Raw genomic sequence first — 19,106 nt, forward strand, 5'->3', positions numbered from 1 at the left:
AGTCACTACAAGGGGTCTAAACTGTCCTTCTACTTATCCATGGGACTCATTTAAATGTGGTTACGTGTAACCGTCAGCAAATGCCTGGTCATTCTTTGATGTGCTGGAAATCTGCCATACCCATAGGAAGGAGGCTATCAAGCCCAGCTGTACTTCAGAGTCACCTGGGGAGCTGCTTAAAATCTCTTGGCGGGGATCTCTTGGCGGGGGGCGGCAGGGGGGGGTGTGCCGCCAGCTGGCTGCACTTAAGGGAGCAGCCCCCAGGTGGACTACCACCTTCTGGTACAATTGTTCTCAATTGTGGCTTCACATTAGAATCATCCAGGAAACTTTAAAGAACCCATATCTAGGAATTGACATTGACAGAGACGTTAAAACCTACCCACTGGGCAGAGGACATGAATTTATATCATTCATGTTCTTCGTTTCTAAGCAGAGGTGAGAACATTTGTAATGTACTGGAGTCGAGGAATTTCTATGTCACTTGCATTTAGGATATTCGATTATTTTATTCTATTTGATCTTAGACACAGGCCATAGCTTTAAGTTGTTGCTGGTTTTAAACTCTTAACAACTCATTATTGCTTTAGAGCAGGGATGGGCACAATTTGTCTGTAAACAGCCAGACAGTAAACAGTTTAGGCTTTGTGAGTCACACAGTCTTTGTGGTGACTACTGAGCTGCACAGCTGTAGACAAAGGCAGCCACAAATAATATGTAAACAAATCGGCATGCCTGCATTCCAATAAAACTTTATTTACAAAGACAGGTGCCAGACAAAATTTGGCCAGTGAGCTGTAGTTTGCTGATCTCCTGCTTAACAATGCTTGAATAATTATAACTAGCATTCAGATCTTGGGCCCATTAATACAAAACTAGTAACAAAGCATAAAAATAAAAAGTACACTCAGTCTTAGAATCTTACCCTTCGACTATCATCCTATTACCATTTACCAGAAACTCAAAACAGAGGGCACTGTTTATATCTAAATCATATGGATCTACTCAGACTATGTCTGCCCCTGAGTACCACTGGCCATACTCAAACCTTCACTTGCACAGAAACCACCCACCTGATTACTCAAATTGCCCCCCTGCAAACCTCCAGGGCAAACTACAGGCCAGTGTGCAGCGCCATTCTGGCTAACATACTCGTAGAAGATGCCATGGGGATTACTTATTCATTTATTTTTAAAGGGAAAAAAATCCATCCATGCTGCTTTTGAATATATTTATTCCCCATGCAATTGATCAACTAGGTATAAATGTACAACTGGAGGTCTCAAGTTTTTGGTTAAATAATTTGTACTCAACTGAGTAAGTTTGATCAAGGATCCTGCCTTGGCCACCACATCTGGTTTCCTCTGAATGTCTTAAAATACTTAACGAATGAAAGCCCAAAGGGTGAGACTGTTTGCTAAGTGGATGAGATCTGAGCATAGACTTCACTCTTAGGCTCTGAAGCTGTGGCTGAGACGGAGCTCACTGCCCAGCTGTGCTCTCCCTAATTCCTACTCTGCAACATAAAGAAGTCCCCACACCTATAGTGCTAAAAATGATGACATCCAGTTATATGGAAGCTCAAAGGAGCTCACACTCCCCTCACCCCTGCTGTGCGCAGTTTATCTCCAATGTCAAAGTCATCACCCATGCACATTGAAAACCAGTGTCAGACAGGGTAGTCTCCTGCGGAAGAGGAGTGCAGACTTTTCCCTGAACACAGCCAGCAATCAATCCATCCCAGTTCACCCACAGTGTAAAGGAAAATAAAATTAAGCAGAAGTTTCAGCCTTGGATGTGTGCTTCTGAGCTCAGTTACCAGGATTCCTTATGACAGCTCCGTATTGTACTCACTTGGAAGTGTTTTCAAGTATTCCTTTGACTTCATTTATTTCTTCTTTCCCAAAGTAAACAACAGTGAGATGGACTCTCCCATCCTGCTCAATGCACATCTCCCTGGAAAACAAAACACATGCATGTCTGGCACCTGTTTTCACACTGACAGGCACAGCACAAACCAATACCTTTTTGTAAAGTGCAAAAGGGTCTTGAAGGAAACTAGGTAAACTTCCAGGAGAGCCGAGATGGGAATCCAGGACCTTTCTGGTTGGCCATTCCAACTATCTGTATTTGTATTCATCTTATCGGGACAACAAGGAAATTTAAATATGCAGTAAATCAAAACTCTGATGCAAGGCACCTCAGGTCCAATCTGCCACACTCCTAGCCCACCGGGCCTAGACAGTGTCATGGAATTGGGTCTTTGGGGTCCCTGGTTCTTACCCCATAAAAAGACTATTTTAGACCAATATCCTTGATGAACATTGATGCAAAAATCCTCAATAAAATACTGGCAAACCGAATTCAGCAGCACATCAAAAAGCTTATCCACCATGATCCAGTGGGCTTCATCCCTGGGATGCAAGGCTGGTTCAATATACGCAAATCAATAAATGTAATCCAGCATATAAACAGAACCAAAGACAAAAACCACATGATTATCTCAATAGATGCAGAAAAGGCCTTTGACAAAATTCAACAACCCTTCATGCTAAAAACTCTCAATAAATTAGGTATTGATGGGACGTATTTCAAAATAATAAGAGCTATCTATGACAAACCCACAGCCAATATCATACTGAATGGGCAAAAACTGGAAGCATTCCCTTTGAAAACTGGCACAAGACAGGGATGCCCTCTCTCACCACTCCTATTCAATATAGTGCTGGAAGTTCTGGCCAGGGCAATTAGGCAGGAGAAGGAAATAAAGGGCATTCAATTAGGAAAAGAGGAAGTCAAATTGTCCCTGTTTGCAGATGACATGATTGTACATCTAGAAAACCCCATTGTCTCAGCCCAAAATCTCCCTAAGCTGATAAGCAACTTCAGCAAAGTCTGAGGATATAAAATCAATGTACAAAAATCACAAGCATTATTATACACCAATAACAGACAAACAGAGAGCCAAATCATGAGTGAACTCCCATTCACAATTGCTTCAAAGAGAATAAAATACCTAGGAATCCAACTTACAAGGAATATGAAGGACCTCTTCAAGGAGAACTACAAACCACTGCTCAATGAAATAAAAGAGGATACAACCAAATGGAAGAACATTCCATGCTCATGGGTAGGAAGAATCAATATCGTGAAAATGGTCATACTGCCCAAGGTAATTTATAGATTCAATGCCATCCCCATCAAGCTACCAATGACTTTCTTCACAGAATTGGAAAAAACTACTCTAAAGTTCATATGGAACCAAAAAAGAGCCTGCATCGCCAAGTCAATCCTAAGCCAAAAGATCAAAGCTGGAGGCATCACGCTACCTGACTTCAAACTATACTACAAGGCTACAGTAACCAAAACAGCATGGTACTGGTACCAAAACAGAGATATAGATCAATGGAACAGAACAGAGCCCTCAGAAATAATGCAGCATATCTACAACCATCTGATCTTTGACAAACCTGACAAAAACAAGAAATGGGGAAAGGATTCCCTACTTAATAAATGGTGCTGGGAAAACTGGCTAGCCATATGTAGAAAGCTGAAACTGGATCCCTTCCTTACACCTTATACAAAAATGAATTCAAGATGGATTAAAGACTTACATGTTAGACCTAAAACCATAAAAACCCTAGAAGAAAACCTAGGCATTACCATTCAGGACATAGGCATGGGCAAGGACTTCATGTCTAAAACACCAAAAGCAATGGCAACAAAAGCCAAAATTGACAAATGGGATCTAATTAAACTAAAGAGCTTCTGCACAGCAAAAGAAACTACCATCAGAGTGAACAGGCAACCTACAGAATGGGAGAAAATTTTTGCAACCTACTCATCTGACAAAGGGCTAATATCCAGAATCTACAATGAACTCCAACAAATTTACAAGAAAAATCAAACAACCCCATCAAAAAGTGGGCGAAGGATATGAACAGACACTTCTCAAAAGAAGACATTTATGCAGCCAAAAAACACATGAAAAAATGCTCATCATCCCTGGCCATCAGAGAAATGCAAATCAAAACCACAATGAGATACCATCTCACACCAGTTAGAATGGTGATCATTAAAAAGTCAGGAAACAACAGGTGCTGGAGAGGATGTGGAGAAATAGGAACACTTTTACACTGTTGGTGGGAATGTAAACTAGTTCAACCATTGTGGAAGTCAGTGTGGCGATTCCTCAGGGATCTAGAACTAGAAATACCGTTTGACCCAGCCATCCCATTACTGGATATATACCCAAAGGACTATAAATCATGCTGCTATAAAGACACATGCACATGTATGTTTATTGCGGCACTATTCACAATAGCAAAGACTTGGAACCAACCCAAATGTCCAACAATGGCAGAGTGGATTAAGAAAATGTGGCACATATACACCATGGAATACTATGCAGCCATAAAAAAATGAAGAGCTCATGTCCTTTGTAGGGACATGGATGAAACTGGAAACCATCATTCTCAGCAAACTATCGCAAGGACAAAAAACCAAACACTGCACGTTCTCACTCATAGGTGGGAATTGAACAATGAGAACACACGGACACAGGAAGGGGAACATCACACTCTGGGGACTGTTGTGGCGTTGGGGGAGGGGGGAGGTATAGCATTAGGAGACATACCTAATGTAAATGACGAGTTAGTGGGTGCAGCACACCAACATGGCACATGTATACATATGTAACAAACCTGCACATTGTGCACATGTACCCTAAAACTTAAAGTATAAAAAAAAAAAAAAAAAGACTATGAAGTACGAAAGATGAGAAAGCTAAAGTCCAGAGAGGATGAGACTAGAATTCTTGCCCATGACTCTCTTTTCTTATGTGGGCCAAACACAGAGTCTTAAAGACTGAATGAGCAAAGGTCAACAGTCATTCTGTTTAGGACTCTAGAGTGCCTTGGAAGCACCCAATGTTATGACTATCTGAGGAAATGGCAAGGCAGAACAGTCACTGAAGTTCACCCTTCCCAAGCAGATATCATCACCTTCACCATGTCCCCATTTCTCCTCTCCGTGACTCTAACGATCCCAGGCACCAAGCACCTCATGCTCCAGCTTTCTGACAAAACCACCATTCGGCTGCACCCTCCTGGGGCCAGACCTCTAGCTCTGGCCTGGTCCTGACCTGCTTTCCCACATCAGCTATTTGTGTTTTGCCCATGTCCTGTCCTCTCAAGAGAAAGCAGTGGCTAATCTGGGAAGGTCCTCTGCTGACGGTTTAGTTCATTTATGTATATGTGTATGTATGTAAACGCAGGTGTGTATGTGTAAATGTGAATATATGTGCATGTAAATGTATGTATGTGTAGATATGTAAATATATGCATGTGCGTAAATCACTGTTCATGTACACATATATGCATATATTATGTACACATGTGTACAGTTTCCCCTCAGCATCTGTATTAGTCTATTCTCATGCTGCTAATAAAGACATACCCAAGACTGGGTCATTTATAAAGGAAAGAGGTTTAATGGACTCACAGTTCCACATGGATGGGGAGGTCTCACAATCATGGCAGAAGGCAAAGGAGGATCAAAGGCACATCTTACATGGTGGCAGGCAAGAGAGCTTGTGCAGGGGGATTCCCATTTATAAAACCATCAGATCTTGTGAGACTTATTCACTACCACAAGAACAGTATGAGAGAAACTGCACTCGTGATTCAATGATCTCCACCTGGCCCTGCCCTTGACACATGGAGATTACAATTCAAGATGAGATGTGGGTGGGGATATAGCTAAACCATATTACTATCCATGAGGGACTGATTCCAGAAACCCCCTGGGGATACCAAAATCCAGATGTTCATGGCCCTTATATCAGCAGCCCCCAAATTTTGCGGCATCAGGGACCAGTTTCATGGAAGACAATTTTTCCACACTGGGGGTGGGGGTGGAGGTGGGCTTATGGTTTCAGTATGAACCTGTTCCATCTCAGATCATCAAGCATTAGAGTCTCATAAGGAGCACACAACCTAGATCCCTTACATCTGCGGTTCACAATAAGGTTCACCCTCCTATGAGAATCTAATGCTACAGCTGATCTGACAAGAGGTGGCACTCAGGTGGTAATGCTCACTTACCAGCTACTCACCTCCTGCTGTGTGGCCTAGTTCCTAACAGGCCACAGACCAGTAACGGTGTGTGGACCAGGAGTTGGGGCCCCCTGTCTTATAACATGGTGTGATTTTGGGATATAACCTACATACATCCTCTTGTAGACTTTAAATCATTTCCAGATTACTTTTAACACCCAACGCAATGTAAATGCTATGTAAAGTGTTTTTGTTCTGTATCGTCTAGGGAATAATGACAAGGAAAAAAAAGTTTGTGCATATTCAGTACTGACGCAGCCATTCCTGTTTTGTTTTTTTGGAATATTTCCAGTCCTTGATTGCTTGAATCGGAGGGTGTGGAACCCTTGGATACAGTGGGCGAAATGCATACGTGTATGTGTGTAATTTTAACCTGAGTTTCTGGAAACAAGTTAATGGAAAGGTTCTACTGGTAGGATATTTTGTGATATTGATATTTTACATGTGCTTCCATTTGGTTTCTTTTATCTCAGTGTTGGCTACTTACCCTAACCCCCAAGCAATAATCCACATCATAATTTCTAAAGATCCTTGAGCTCTAAATGCAGAGGCCAGTTTGTTCAATGCTTTTAATGATGACACCTAAAAGAAATGACCGCCTTCCTGGGGTTGCTGGGAGAAATCCACAGCAATAGAAGACACGGTTCTTGCCCTCATAACACTTACTTAGGAAATCAAATGGGCTCAATTAAAACCATCAGACATCTCATGGCACTGATACAAAGAACATGGAATTGAGAAGGTACAGCAAATGTTGTGGGGTGGAATGGCTGGGGTCAGTGAAGGAGGGATAGGGTTTAGAAAGGCAGAGGTAAGAAAGAAGAGAATTCCAGATGGAAGAAATAGGGAAGATGATACTGACCTCGGCAAGACGCATGCAGGGCTCACTCTGGTCACAGGTTTGATTCTGAGAATTCTGTCTCTTTCTGGTGGAAGAAAGAGCACCTCAGGAACCCAGAGCAATGGCAGAGGTTTAAAAGCAGACAAAGGACAGGGAACAGAGGCCTAGGATGTAACGATATGTTTCGAAACCAAGAGCTCCCACTTAGCCACAGTCCCTGCAGACTGAATCATCACCAATCAACAATGAAATCCTCTGTACATACAAGATCCCTTTCGCAAACTTCCCAGACAATGCCTTAACTTCCTCTGCCAGGGTAGAATACAAGCATACACACAGGGCCAAGTGCCAGAAAAATTGCTTGAAATTTGTGCATGCAGTGGGAAAAATCCATCCTAGAATAAGGAGAGGGTCACCTGCTAAGTGTGAAGAAAAAGCATTCTCATTTTTCTAATAACATCTTTGCTGTCTCCCTCTCTGGTATTTTTAAATCCATTCAAAGAACTTCCTGTTTTTAAGCAATAAGACAGATGCTGTGACTAGGTGAGGCGTCTTAAAAAAGGCAAAGTAGAATTTGTTGTGAGGTCTACCTCCAAGGTTCCGTTGCATTCATTCGTGTACTCTTTTCTTTCATTCATTCAACAAACACTTGGTGACAACATATCATGGACCAGATACTCTACCAGTAGATCTTAAGAAATGAGTAAGACATGTCTGTCCTTGAGTTCTCCATGTACTGTGCAAAACTGAAACTATCTGTAATATAACTAACAAGTACTTTACAAGAATATGAGTCTCATACCATGAAAAACCATGGCTGGCTGGCTGAATGATCTTTGTTTTCCTCTAAATAATTCTGAGTAAACGCCATCCACTGGAAAGGTGTGTGTGTGAGAAAGAGTGTGTATGTGAGTGAATGTGTCCATATGTTTTTGGTTTGGAGGCGAAAGTTCAAAAAGTAAAGTAGGCTGGGAGTGGTGGCTCATGCCTATAATCTCAGCACTTTGAGAGGCCGAGGCAGGAGGATCACTTGAGGTCAGGAGTTCAAGACCACCTTGGCCAACATGGTGAAACCCCGTGTCTATTAAAAATACAAAAATTAGTCAGGCCTGGTGATACAGGCCTGTAATACCAGCTATTTGGGAGGCCGAGGGAGGAGAATCACTTGAACCTGGGAGCTAGAGGTTACAGTGAGCTGAGATGGTGCCGGTGCACTCTAGCCTGGGCGACAGAGCGAGACTCCATCTCAAAATAAATAAATAAGTAAGTAAAATGCATGAGAAAGGAGGAAAATTGTATTTGTTGCGTATTCAAACTCCGGGCTTTGCACGGTTATTCATACCTGGACACATGGTACCTGGGTCCCTTGGGCTGACTTACTTGCCTCTGATAGCACTTCTCTATAAACACCTTGGTACAATTGTCTATGAAGCCTTTGCCATGAATCTCAGGAAACTCCAACTTCCTAAGATCCCTCCAGGGAGCTCATCATTTTCCCATAGTCTCTGTGCATGAGCTCCCCATTCCCACTGGGTCATTCTTCTGCCTGAACCTGGAAGCCTGAAAATTCATTCATTCATTCATTCATTCAGTTATTGAGACAGAGTCTCGCTCTCTCACCCAGGCAATGGTGCCATCTTGGCTCACCACAGCATCAACCTCCCAGGTTCAAGTGATCCTCCCACCCTAACCTCCCGAGCAGCTGGGACCACAGGTGTGTGCCATCATGCCCAGCTAATTTTTGTATTTTCAGTGGAGACAGGGTTTCACCATGTTGGCCAGGCTGGTCTCGCACTCCTGACCTCGGGTGATCCACTCGCCTTGGCCTCCCAAAGTGCTGGGATTAAAGGTGTGAGCCGCCATGTCCAGCCTGAATATTCTGTTTGTATTCCACAAAGACTCTTTTTAGGATGTTTTTTCTTAAAACAACAACAAAAATAAACCCATAAACCCATAAACCCATAAACCCATAAACCAGTTCTTCCCCCACATATTGTAACAAGAGAGTATGGAGAGTACAGAGGCTAATTAAGATGTATTTCCTATCACAAAACATGTATCACAGTCACTTAGACACCTATATTTCTATTTCCCAAGAGCCAAAAGCCCTTCATGGTCTTTGAGTTCTGTTATTAATCTGCACGCCTGCCCTGTGGAGGGCCGTTGTTCGTAGCCTTAGCATACAGGTGAGGGAAGGAGTTCCAATGACCTGACAGCGCTATGGAGGCAGCGAGGCACAAAAGCCAGGTTTCCTAAGCACCTGCCTGGTAGTCAGCTCCCCAGGTCACCTGAGCTGCATGAGGAATGCATCTGTTAAGTCTGACAGTTTTGAACTCACTGTCTAGGACCCCACTACAAAGCTTGGGGGCTGGTATGGCCAGGTGGAAGGGAAAAGCCACAAGAAAACTCCAAACGTAAATAGGCTGTGGGGAAGGATTGTTCAACCTGAGTTTCTGATGGGAACCAGACAGATAGAATGGGCAGATATGATGGACTGGTGACAGGCTGATCTGAGGCCTGATTTGAGGAGGGGTTGTACCCTTAGGGTGATAACTCATCCTAAAGAAGTCTTTTTCAACCTCTGCACTGCTAACAGTTTAGACCCACTAACTATTGTGGGAGGCGCTGTGATGTGCACCATAGGATGTGTGGCAGCATCCCTGGAGCACCCACCTATCCCAGATGTGACAACCAAACAGATCTCCAGACCTTGCCAGATGTCCCAGAGCAGGGGGAGGTGGGTGTACAAAATAGCCTTGGTTCTTGACCACCGTCTTGAGGGAGAAACAAGCTCAGTAATAAAAACTGACTTGTCAGAGGGGGAGTGTGGTTGTCAAAGTGATGCACACCCCTAGGGTGGGTCCTGTTCTCCAACCAGCTTTTGTGGACTCACCTGTGAGTCCTAGAGAGACAAAGCTACAAAAAACATGAGGCTTTCTTTACAGCAAAAAAAAAAACTATGAGGATACTGGGAGCTCAAGCCAGGACTTTTGGGGAATGTAATGGTGTTAGTGTGATAGACATGCTGGTGGTGGGTACGGTAGCAGCAGCAGCCTCATGCCATTACGGAGTGATAGCCCCTCTGGCTGTTGTCAGAAGCATGGGTTTGCTTCAAACAACTGATGCTTGTGCAGCCAGGGGAGGTTGAACTTAACATCTGCACATGTGTGAGTTATCACCGAGGATACCTAGAAAGACTGAGAGGGCCAGAGAAGGTTGGAGATCTTGCCAGAGTAGGGGAGAGAGAGAGGGGGAAAAATTGTGTTTCTTGCAGTTAAGGATACCTATCTTTATAACTCATATTATGTGGTCTAGGGAATCGTGGATTCAATAATAAACACTTACTGGGCACCTTTGTGTGCAATTAATTATCCTCATTGTAGGAAGAGTTACAAAGGATGACCATGTATGGTCTTTGTAGTAGAACCAATCAACCAGGTTTTCCTGCAATTTTCCAGATTTCAGCAATGAAAATCCTATATCCTAGAACATTTCTCAGTCCCAAGCAAATTGGGACAACTGGTCACCCTCCCTACTGCAGGAACTTTATAGTTTTTTGGAAGCAACAGACAACTAAAGAGCCATAATATAATGCAGGATGGAATAACCACGGTAACAGAGGTAAAATGAACTAAAAGGCTGAGAGGAGAGCACGGTTATTTCCACTGGGTGCCAGGGAAAGGGGGACTGAGGAGGAGGGGGATCCAGGCTGAGCCTTGATAGGTGAGTAGCCACCGGGCACATGAACAAGGGCAGAGGCAGGGCTTTCACAGCTGAGAAAGACACAGATGCAAGGAAATCACATCACTATTCTTTCCTAAGTCAATCTGCTACTCAAATGTTCAGGTATGTGATGAATATCTATTTAGGCTTTAAGTAGTGTCCCATGCAAATGAAATGACATGTAAAAGACCTGATGTTCCCAAACTCTATCTGTAGTCTTCTGTGGTTACAAGAAGAAATTCCTTGGCACAAAGAAACTGGAAATAAGGAACAGAGTTAGTGGGGCTAAGTAAAACCTGGCTTTAAAATCAGTATTCTTCCTTTGGTTTGGAGGGTCATCTCCCCTCCCCTGTGTCAAGATACATTTATTAATATATAATTATTCTATTCCATCATTTGAGTAGTCTGATCAGTGTTAAGAAATGAGTAAATTTTGACTCTCAATCAAGCAATTGGGACCTATTTTCCTGACTGTCCATTTCAAAACAGAAAATGAGATCATTTTCCATTTGGTCATTTTTTACTCTTGGATGGATGTTCCTACATAACCCCTGGCTCAAGTGAAATCAAAACCAACTTCTATTAAGTCTTCAAAGAGAAACCGTTATCTAAATACATGAATGATATAGATTAGCATCTCTCAAACACATTAGCCATCCAACTTGCAGCTCTGCTGTACAAAGTGAAATGGCCTATGGGAGAGGTAGAGGGGCTTAGGGACGGCAGGACTAGACTATGCAAAATACATCATTTTCCTGTTGGGGAACAGAAAGAAACTGGGAATCTCTATCATGATCCAACATTTGCTGACCTGAGGCCTTTCTGTCACATATACCACCCTCGCTATAACATTCCAGGCTCATTTCAATTTCCGAGACTCTACACTTACTGCTTTAAAATAATTTTCCTGAAATTTTCAGAACCACCTTAATGGTTCTAGGCCAAAAAAATGAATAAAAGAGAACTGCTATAGAAAATTCAAGTACAAGATTTCCTTGATACGGTATTAAAATATCATAAATGTTAGAAAGAGAACATTAAGACAAAAATTACCAGTCAAGTCTGAGGAGGAATATAGCAACATGAAAAAGGGTTCTCAGTCCAGCTGGAAGCAGTCAAAATAAAAAATCAAGTAAACTTGGAATTGAGAAAGATTTTTTTTAAAGCAAAGTGAAGAATATTTTCCATAAAAATTCTGCCTTTTTCCCCTCAGAGAGGCTCAGAGATAAAGACCAAAGAAAATCTATAGCTTTGTTATTATGAAGTTCTTCCTGCTATCACAAACAAAACAGACAATGAAGTAACCAGCTGGCTTAAAATCTAGAATATGGAAGGTAAGAAACAAAGCAGCCAAAAACCAAATTTGAGAATAGTTTCAAGGGCAAAATGGGGTGGAAGAAGAAAGAAGAAAGAGGGGGAGGAGGGGGAGGAGGAAAGGGAAGAGGAGGGAGAAGAGGAGGGGAAAGAGGAGGAGGAGGGGGAAAAGGAGGAGGGGGAAGAGGAGGAGGAGGGGGAGGAGGAGAGGGAGAAGGGGGAGAGTGAGGAAGAGGGAGAGGGGAGGGGAGAAAGAGCGGGAGGAAGAGGGAGAGGGGGAGGGGGCAGGGAGGAAGAGGGGGAGGAACAGGGGAGTAGAGGGGGGAGGAGAGGGAGGAGGAGGAGGAGAGGGAGGAGGAGGAGGAGGAATAGGAGGAGGAGGAGGAGAAGAAGAGGAAGAGTAAGTAGGTTTAAGCCAATATGTGACTGGACAAAAAGGAAACAGAAAAACAGCAGGAGCTACATTTAAAGCAAACTTTCCCTGGTGAGCTCCCTCTGTTACCAGCCACAGGTAGAGTCTGCAGAGACCCAAGAGAGGCGGGTAAGGCATCCAGGGGAGAAGAAACTTCACGTGAAGCTGTGAGGGTCCCACATCAGCCAGGACAATGACAGCAGGAGAGAAGGAGCCTGCCACAGTTCCAGGCATTTGATTTCCACAAACAAAAATGAAGTCATTTGCAGGTACAGTAGCTCACGCCTGTAATCCCAACACTTTGGGAGGCTGAGGCAGGCTGTAAAGTGATCTTTACAGATGATCACTTGAGGTCAGGAGTTTGAAACCAGCCTGGGCAACAGAGCAAGACTTTGTCTCTACAAAAAATCTGGCTGGATGTGGCGGCATGTATCCGTAGCCCCAGCTACTCAGGAGTCTGAGGTGGGAGGATCACTGGAGCCCAGGAGTTTGAGGCTGCAGTGAGCCATGATGGCACCACTGCACACCAGATTGGGCTACTGAGCTTTTTTAGAGACCTGTCTTCAAAAAAAATAAAAAATAAAAAAAAAAGGACTCACACAGCACATACATAGCCCTACAGCACCAAGAACAGAGCAGTCTTTATTGCTATCAAGGTGTGCAGTGGGGCTTTTATTCTTACTCAGAGATAACAATACTCAAGCTTTAGCGTCAAGCTTTAGCATCATGATTTCTTGTAAATCTGAGGAATATCATTTATTTGGTGGTTCAATGCTTCTTAAATGAAGGCCCTTAGGGTCTGGGTGCTAGGAGAAACCTCATCTCACCCAACGGACGACAGACTTCTCTTCATTAAATATGATCAGCTGGAGGACTCTGGCCTTTGTTTTACCCCTTTCTCCTTGCCTGTTGGGATGTCCTGAAATCTAGTGTTTTTGACAAGTTCCAATTTTCTATTAGTCCCAATTTCTAGGTGGACCTGTCCCTCTTCCCATATTGTTATTGAGTCCTTGTTCATTGAACTTTATAAAAATGGTTTTATTAAACTTGTATTTTTAAAAACACAAATAATTTTTGAGAGTAGTTGAGATGACTATAATGAGAAGAAATAATAATGACAATAAATAACTTAGTGCACGCACTGTGTGCACCCAGGAATAAATTTTGTCCCCAGGGATCACCCCAAGCACCGTTCTAGAGCACAAAGATATGGTCTTTGCCTCCTTCCAGAATATACCCATGCCTGGCCAGTACGCCGGGTGAGCTGTTTTCTGCAGACCTAGCCTTCCCCAAGACCGCTTTGTGTCTTGTGACCAGGGCTGCTCTTTCTTGGGAATTCCAGGCTCCACATCTCTTCCTTCTGTCCAAGAAGACATATTTATTATAAGTTGAAGCCATGCAAGTCTTTTCTAGGTAAATAATTAACAAATTGATTCTGATGTGGAAAAACCTGCTACTGATAATAATCCGCATAGAACTGCAAGGGGATAGGGCCCATCTGGACCAAGATTTTCCTTTTACAGAAGATACTAAAGCTGAGATATATGAAGCAACGCATAAAAGATTCCTCAACCAACTGTATGAGAGCAAAGGGTGTTGATATTTTAAAGGTGATGCATGGGAAGGATAATGCTTTAAATACATTAATCTCAAATAGTAATCATTGCAAACTGTGTGCCAAAAATAGTCGAAAATGGCAACAATTTTGCCACCAGTAAGTGACCAATGAGGGAGACATAATCTTCTGTCAATTTCAACAGAGTGGAGACCAAGGAAAGAAATGGAAGGTTCTACATCAGCTTTCTGTGGCTCCTGGCCCCACTGCCCACCTCCAGATTCAGGTGTGAGAAGGCAGCCTGGGGGACCTAGGGAAGACACAAGAGACCTTGGCTTCCACCTAGGACCTTGGCACCAGCAGCAGGTAGAGCCACAGCAGGCTATTTTGGTATTTCTACAAATTTTAATGAAAGTGGAGAGGGAAGGTAATTCCATTCTAATTACTTGTGAACTAACCCCTGGGTGGGGGGGAAAAAAAAGCGGGGAAGGGGAGATTTGACATAAGCAAAGGAAAAAAGCTAATCACATTTAGTCAAGATCTTTTATCTGAAGAGTTAGAGGAGAAGGGATGAGAAATGCTGAGAGCTGATGACATATATGCATCTCTCCCACATCCCACAGAAGCGATAGAAACAGAGCCAAAACTTTCCTTTTTCCTCTGTTTGACTGGTAGGCGTGGAAAGAGCTGCTGAAGACGAGCAAGTGAGCTGGAGACGTGAGTAAGTGGGACTGACTCTTTGTGAAGTCCCAGGCCTCAGCCCTTACTTGAAGGCCATTATGAAAGCCAAATATGATACCTCTACCCCTTGGGAAAACAATTAATTCCCCCTACACCAAGTGAGCCTGGCAAAACTCACATATCCATCCCAGGGCTGAGAAGAGCCACAAGAAAAGGGAACTTCAACAAAGGCTGCACAAAGCCCCTGGGGGTTCTTCCTCTCCTCCACCCAGCTTTTACACTACAAATAAACTAAACAGAGAAATACCCTGTCCTCAAAATATGCACAACAATTCTCAGTCAAGATGAGGAGAGAGCCAAGGAGAATCCACCCATACTACGTTCAAGCAAACAGAAGGCTGGGTAGTTCCCTGCACGTAATGAGAAAAGATAAAAAAGAAATCATAGCAACCACATCCCAAGAATCAGAATAAAATTAAAAGAAAAAGTTAAGAAATAGCATCTAAAGCAAAAGAAAAAATGGGTCTGAAAGAAAATGTAACTCAAACAGAAGAAAATTTCTTAGACATGTTTCACACTTTATTAAAAAAATATGAATTTAATTTTTAAAAAGTCCAAAGAGAAAACAATAAAACAACAGAATAACATTAGCAGGCATACTATGTGCTCAGAAAATAAATCAACAGCCAAAATGCACAGAAGTAATACATTAGAAATAGGAAGGTACAGAACAGATATGTCAGAAAATCAAATTACTGACACAATAAAGGTTTAAGTAAAAGCAGATAAAAGACTAAGGGTGTTAAAAAAACGGAGATGCTAATAAATGGAGAAGACCTGTAAAATATATAATTGTGTCCATGAAACAGAGAATCCAATAAATGAAGCAAACAGAACTCAAAAATAAAGCATCCAAAAATTTCCCTGAAAGAACCCACAAAGCAAAACAGGAAACTGTACTACAGGAAAATCAATTAAAGAACAACAGACGTTGGCCAGGTGTGGTGGCTCACACTTACAATCCCAGCATTTTGGGAGGCTGAGGCAGGCAAATCCCCTGAGGTCAGGAGTTCAAGACCAGCCTGGCGAACATGGTGAAACCCAATCTCTACTAAAAGTACCAAAAGCAGCTGGGCGTCGTGTCCTGCACCTGTAGTCCCAGCTACTCGGGAGGCTGAGGTATGAGAAGCACTTGAACCTGGGAGGCAGAGGTTGCAATGAGCCAAGATTGTGCCACTGCACTCCAGCCTGGGTGACAGAGTGATACTCCTCCATGAGAAAGAAGGAAGGTAGGGAGAGAGGAAGGGAGGGAACAATAGAAGCTGAGATGAGACATATCCTGATTAAGTGAATGTGATTAAAGACTAATGAAGGAATTCTTCAGGCATTCTGTCAAAAGCCGTTTACGAGAGAGACAAAATAAAGTGGTCTTACACTTCACCAGATCATTTCATGCCAGAATATCTACAAAGTCCTGAGGAATGCCAGTGTGTCCCATGAATTTTAAGCCCAGCTTAGCTGTCTGTCCATGATGACAACAAGTATATACTCCATTCTCAAACACTTGTGACCTTTCTGGAAAAAATTTCTTGACCGTACAATATAGCCAACTAAGAACTCAGGAAGGGAAAGCTATTGGAATAGGACTGCTGATGAATACATTAAATCCACTTAAATCCAGAACTGCAGAAACTGTAGTTATAAAGCAGAATGTAAAGGTTGTAACCCTGTCAAGGTCAAAGTAATAGATTGCAGCCAGGCACGTGGCTCACGCCTGTAATCCCAGCACTTTGGGAGGCCAAGGTGGTCAGATCACTTGAGGTCAGGAGTTTGAGACCAGCCTGACCAACGTGGTGAAACCCAGTCTCTACTAAAAATACAAAAATTAGCCAGGTGTGGTGGTACACGCCTGTAATCCCAACTACTCGGGAGGCTGAGGCAGGAGAATCGCTTGAACCTGGGAGATGGAGGCTGTGGTGAGCTAAGGTTCTGCCACTGCACTCCAGCCTGGGTGACAGTGAGACTCTGTCTCAAAATAAATAAATACATGATTGCTAACAAAAATCAGAAGATGAGACACAGAAGGCAGAAAGTGTAGCTGTGCTGATTTCGTTTTGTACTGCAATGTTTCAATCAAACTTACAAAATGTAGTAAAAAAAAAATATTTCCAACCACTTTTTGTTTTGCAAAAATCACTTTTTAACTTCAGCGGGATCTCTTGGGAACTAATGTCTCTCACAGTGAAGACACATTTTCTTAAAGTTCAGCAAATCCTTTATTATACTTCCGGGTTTTTTCTATAAATTTAAGCAAGATACATTTTAATTCTATAAGTAGAAATAGAATGTATAGTATATCTCATGTTGCACTGACTTATTCCCAGCTGGCAAGCAATTCTTCTATCTGCAGATATGCAAAGAAAATTGCCCAGAATGATGTTCAACTCATGTTAATAAGGGTTAATTCTAGGAGGTGAGACCTGGAGTGACTTTTTAAATAATTTATTCCTTGTGCTGTTCTACACTGCTTAAACATCTTATAATAGCCAAGTATTACCTTTTACAAACTAAAAAGTCATGTTTAAATTATAAAAGCCAAAAATAATCTTTCACTGAATGTTTAAACAAAATATAAAACATATGGTAGCTATATAAATATTTAGAAAACAGAGGAAAAAAAGGAAATACAAATCGCTTCCAGTGTCATCCTCAGTGTCAACCACAGTTCACAGTCTCCAGTCTGGGGATGGAAAGGAATTTATAAAGACAACATCAAATATTTATTAAGCAGCCTTTTATATTTTCTCCCAGTAACTTTATGGTCATGTTAATTGCATTTAAATATTTAATTGGAGTTTACTTTGCTTTTTTGGTGTGAAATAAGAATCTTATTTTTTTCTGCTATGTTTGGCTAGTTGTCCTGACACCATGCCCTGAATAACCCCTTCTTTGGGTTTGAAATGCCATCTTTAATAAGGTCTTATGAAGCATTAAATACCCACAGGTATTTACCCTCTTGCATCCCAGTTTTTCAGAGACCTCAACAGTCTCAGAAATGCCTTGACTGTGACATAAACTCCCTACTCAGCCTCCTGCTCCAGTGTCAGCTGTCCTGGCCAGATTCTCTTTGTGTCCCATTGTCCCCTGTCTATATCTCTGCCACAGAGCCTGGCTCTGCATTTGCAGCTTCTGCTATTAGTGAAAGTAGGCACCGCATCTTCAATTCATCTTCTGATCCCCTTGCACCTTGGTAGCGTGTCTAGCACATGCAAAAGGCTCTCAAAACATCCTCTCCAGGTCACAAGTCTTCCGCCACCCATCCCTTCCTACCTCCACGAGCAAGGGACATCCAAATAGTAAAAGTCCATACGGTGAGCTGAGATGAATCAGTTCAAGGCAATCTGCCCTGGGATTTTTGTGTTCTTTTAAAACATTAACTGGAATCACGTTTCATTTCACCCACTCCGTTTTGAGGCTTGTAAGCTACTCATTTGACTATTCTCAATGAAACTTCCCTTCCTGTTTTCCTGTTTTATTCCTATTGTTAACTGCTTAAAATTCTCCTGACACTAAGGAAATAGCTGTTCATATATACCCAAGAGAATCCTGCTATTTCAGGCCCCAGGAGTCCTACAGTGAGGACTTGTCCTTTCACCGAGCAGATACTTCTTTAGTGTAAGCACCACCTTAGCAAGCCTAACATGTCCAAGGACTCACAGGATCGAAGCTCAGGACCCTGAACCCAGTAGGGCATAGGCAGCTTCTTCGCCAAAGGAACTTGCGATAACCTTGTCCTAGAAATGGGCATTCTAGCTGCTGAGAGTAATGATTTCACTTAATGCCTAATGCAAACCACATTCAGGTTCAACAACTGCATTCAGAACACCGCAGGTTCAGTCATTCTGGAGATGTAACGTTTAATCAACCAGTGGCACTGTGCCATTCCAAAGGGAAAGCCTACAGAGAAAGAGAGCAAAAACACTAAAAGAAGGTTGAAAGAAGCCAAAACTATAAAAACACTCACTTCAGGACTGGAGCCAGAGGAACACTGCAAACAATTATGCGATCATGCACAAAGGAGTATTCTACAAACTGGGAAAAGATCAATCTATTAGCCCACTCTACTTTGGATTACATCATGGCTAAAGGCAAGCTCCAGCTAATAAAAAGAAATTTACGAACTAGGGAATATGAAAAAGCTAAGGGAATTGAGAACTGCTATACCTTGGAAAGAAAAGACTAGGGGAGTTGTGATGACCACCTTCAAATACTTGAAAACTTATGATGTTTAAGAAGAAATAGACTTGTTCAGTCCTCCAGAGGCTAGAATTAGACCCACCAGGCAGAAAAGACGTGGAAGCCGACTTCAGGCATAAACAATAAAGAACCTCCTATCCAGAGATGATCAACAAAGCAGCAGCTTGACTAGTAATGTAGGCAGCTTCCTGGTGCACACACACATTG

The 19,106-nt window shown here is 42.5% G+C and overlaps 1 protein-coding gene across 25 annotated transcripts in view; it reads right to left on the reverse strand.

The window, feature by feature from the left end:
* The window catches only part of CSGALNACT1 (chondroitin sulfate N-acetylgalactosaminyltransferase 1), a 353,523-nt gene that overhangs the window by 33,879 nt on the left and 300,538 nt on the right, over window positions 1–19,106 (reverse strand). For all 25 annotated transcript variants that reach the window (XM_009454908.5, XM_054656580.2, XM_024345067.3 and 22 more), the window contains one exon: window positions 1,855–1,956. In XM_009454908.5, the coding sequence (XP_009453183.3) occupies window positions 1,855–1,956 (102 nt within the window). The remainder of the gene's footprint in view (window positions 1–1,854; window positions 1,957–19,106) is intronic.

Source organism: Pan troglodytes, chromosome 7, assembly GCF_028858775.2.
Source record: "Pan troglodytes isolate AG18354 chromosome 7, NHGRI_mPanTro3-v2.0_pri, whole genome shotgun sequence".
Lineage (NCBI taxonomy): Eukaryota > Metazoa > Chordata > Mammalia > Primates > Hominidae > Pan > Pan troglodytes.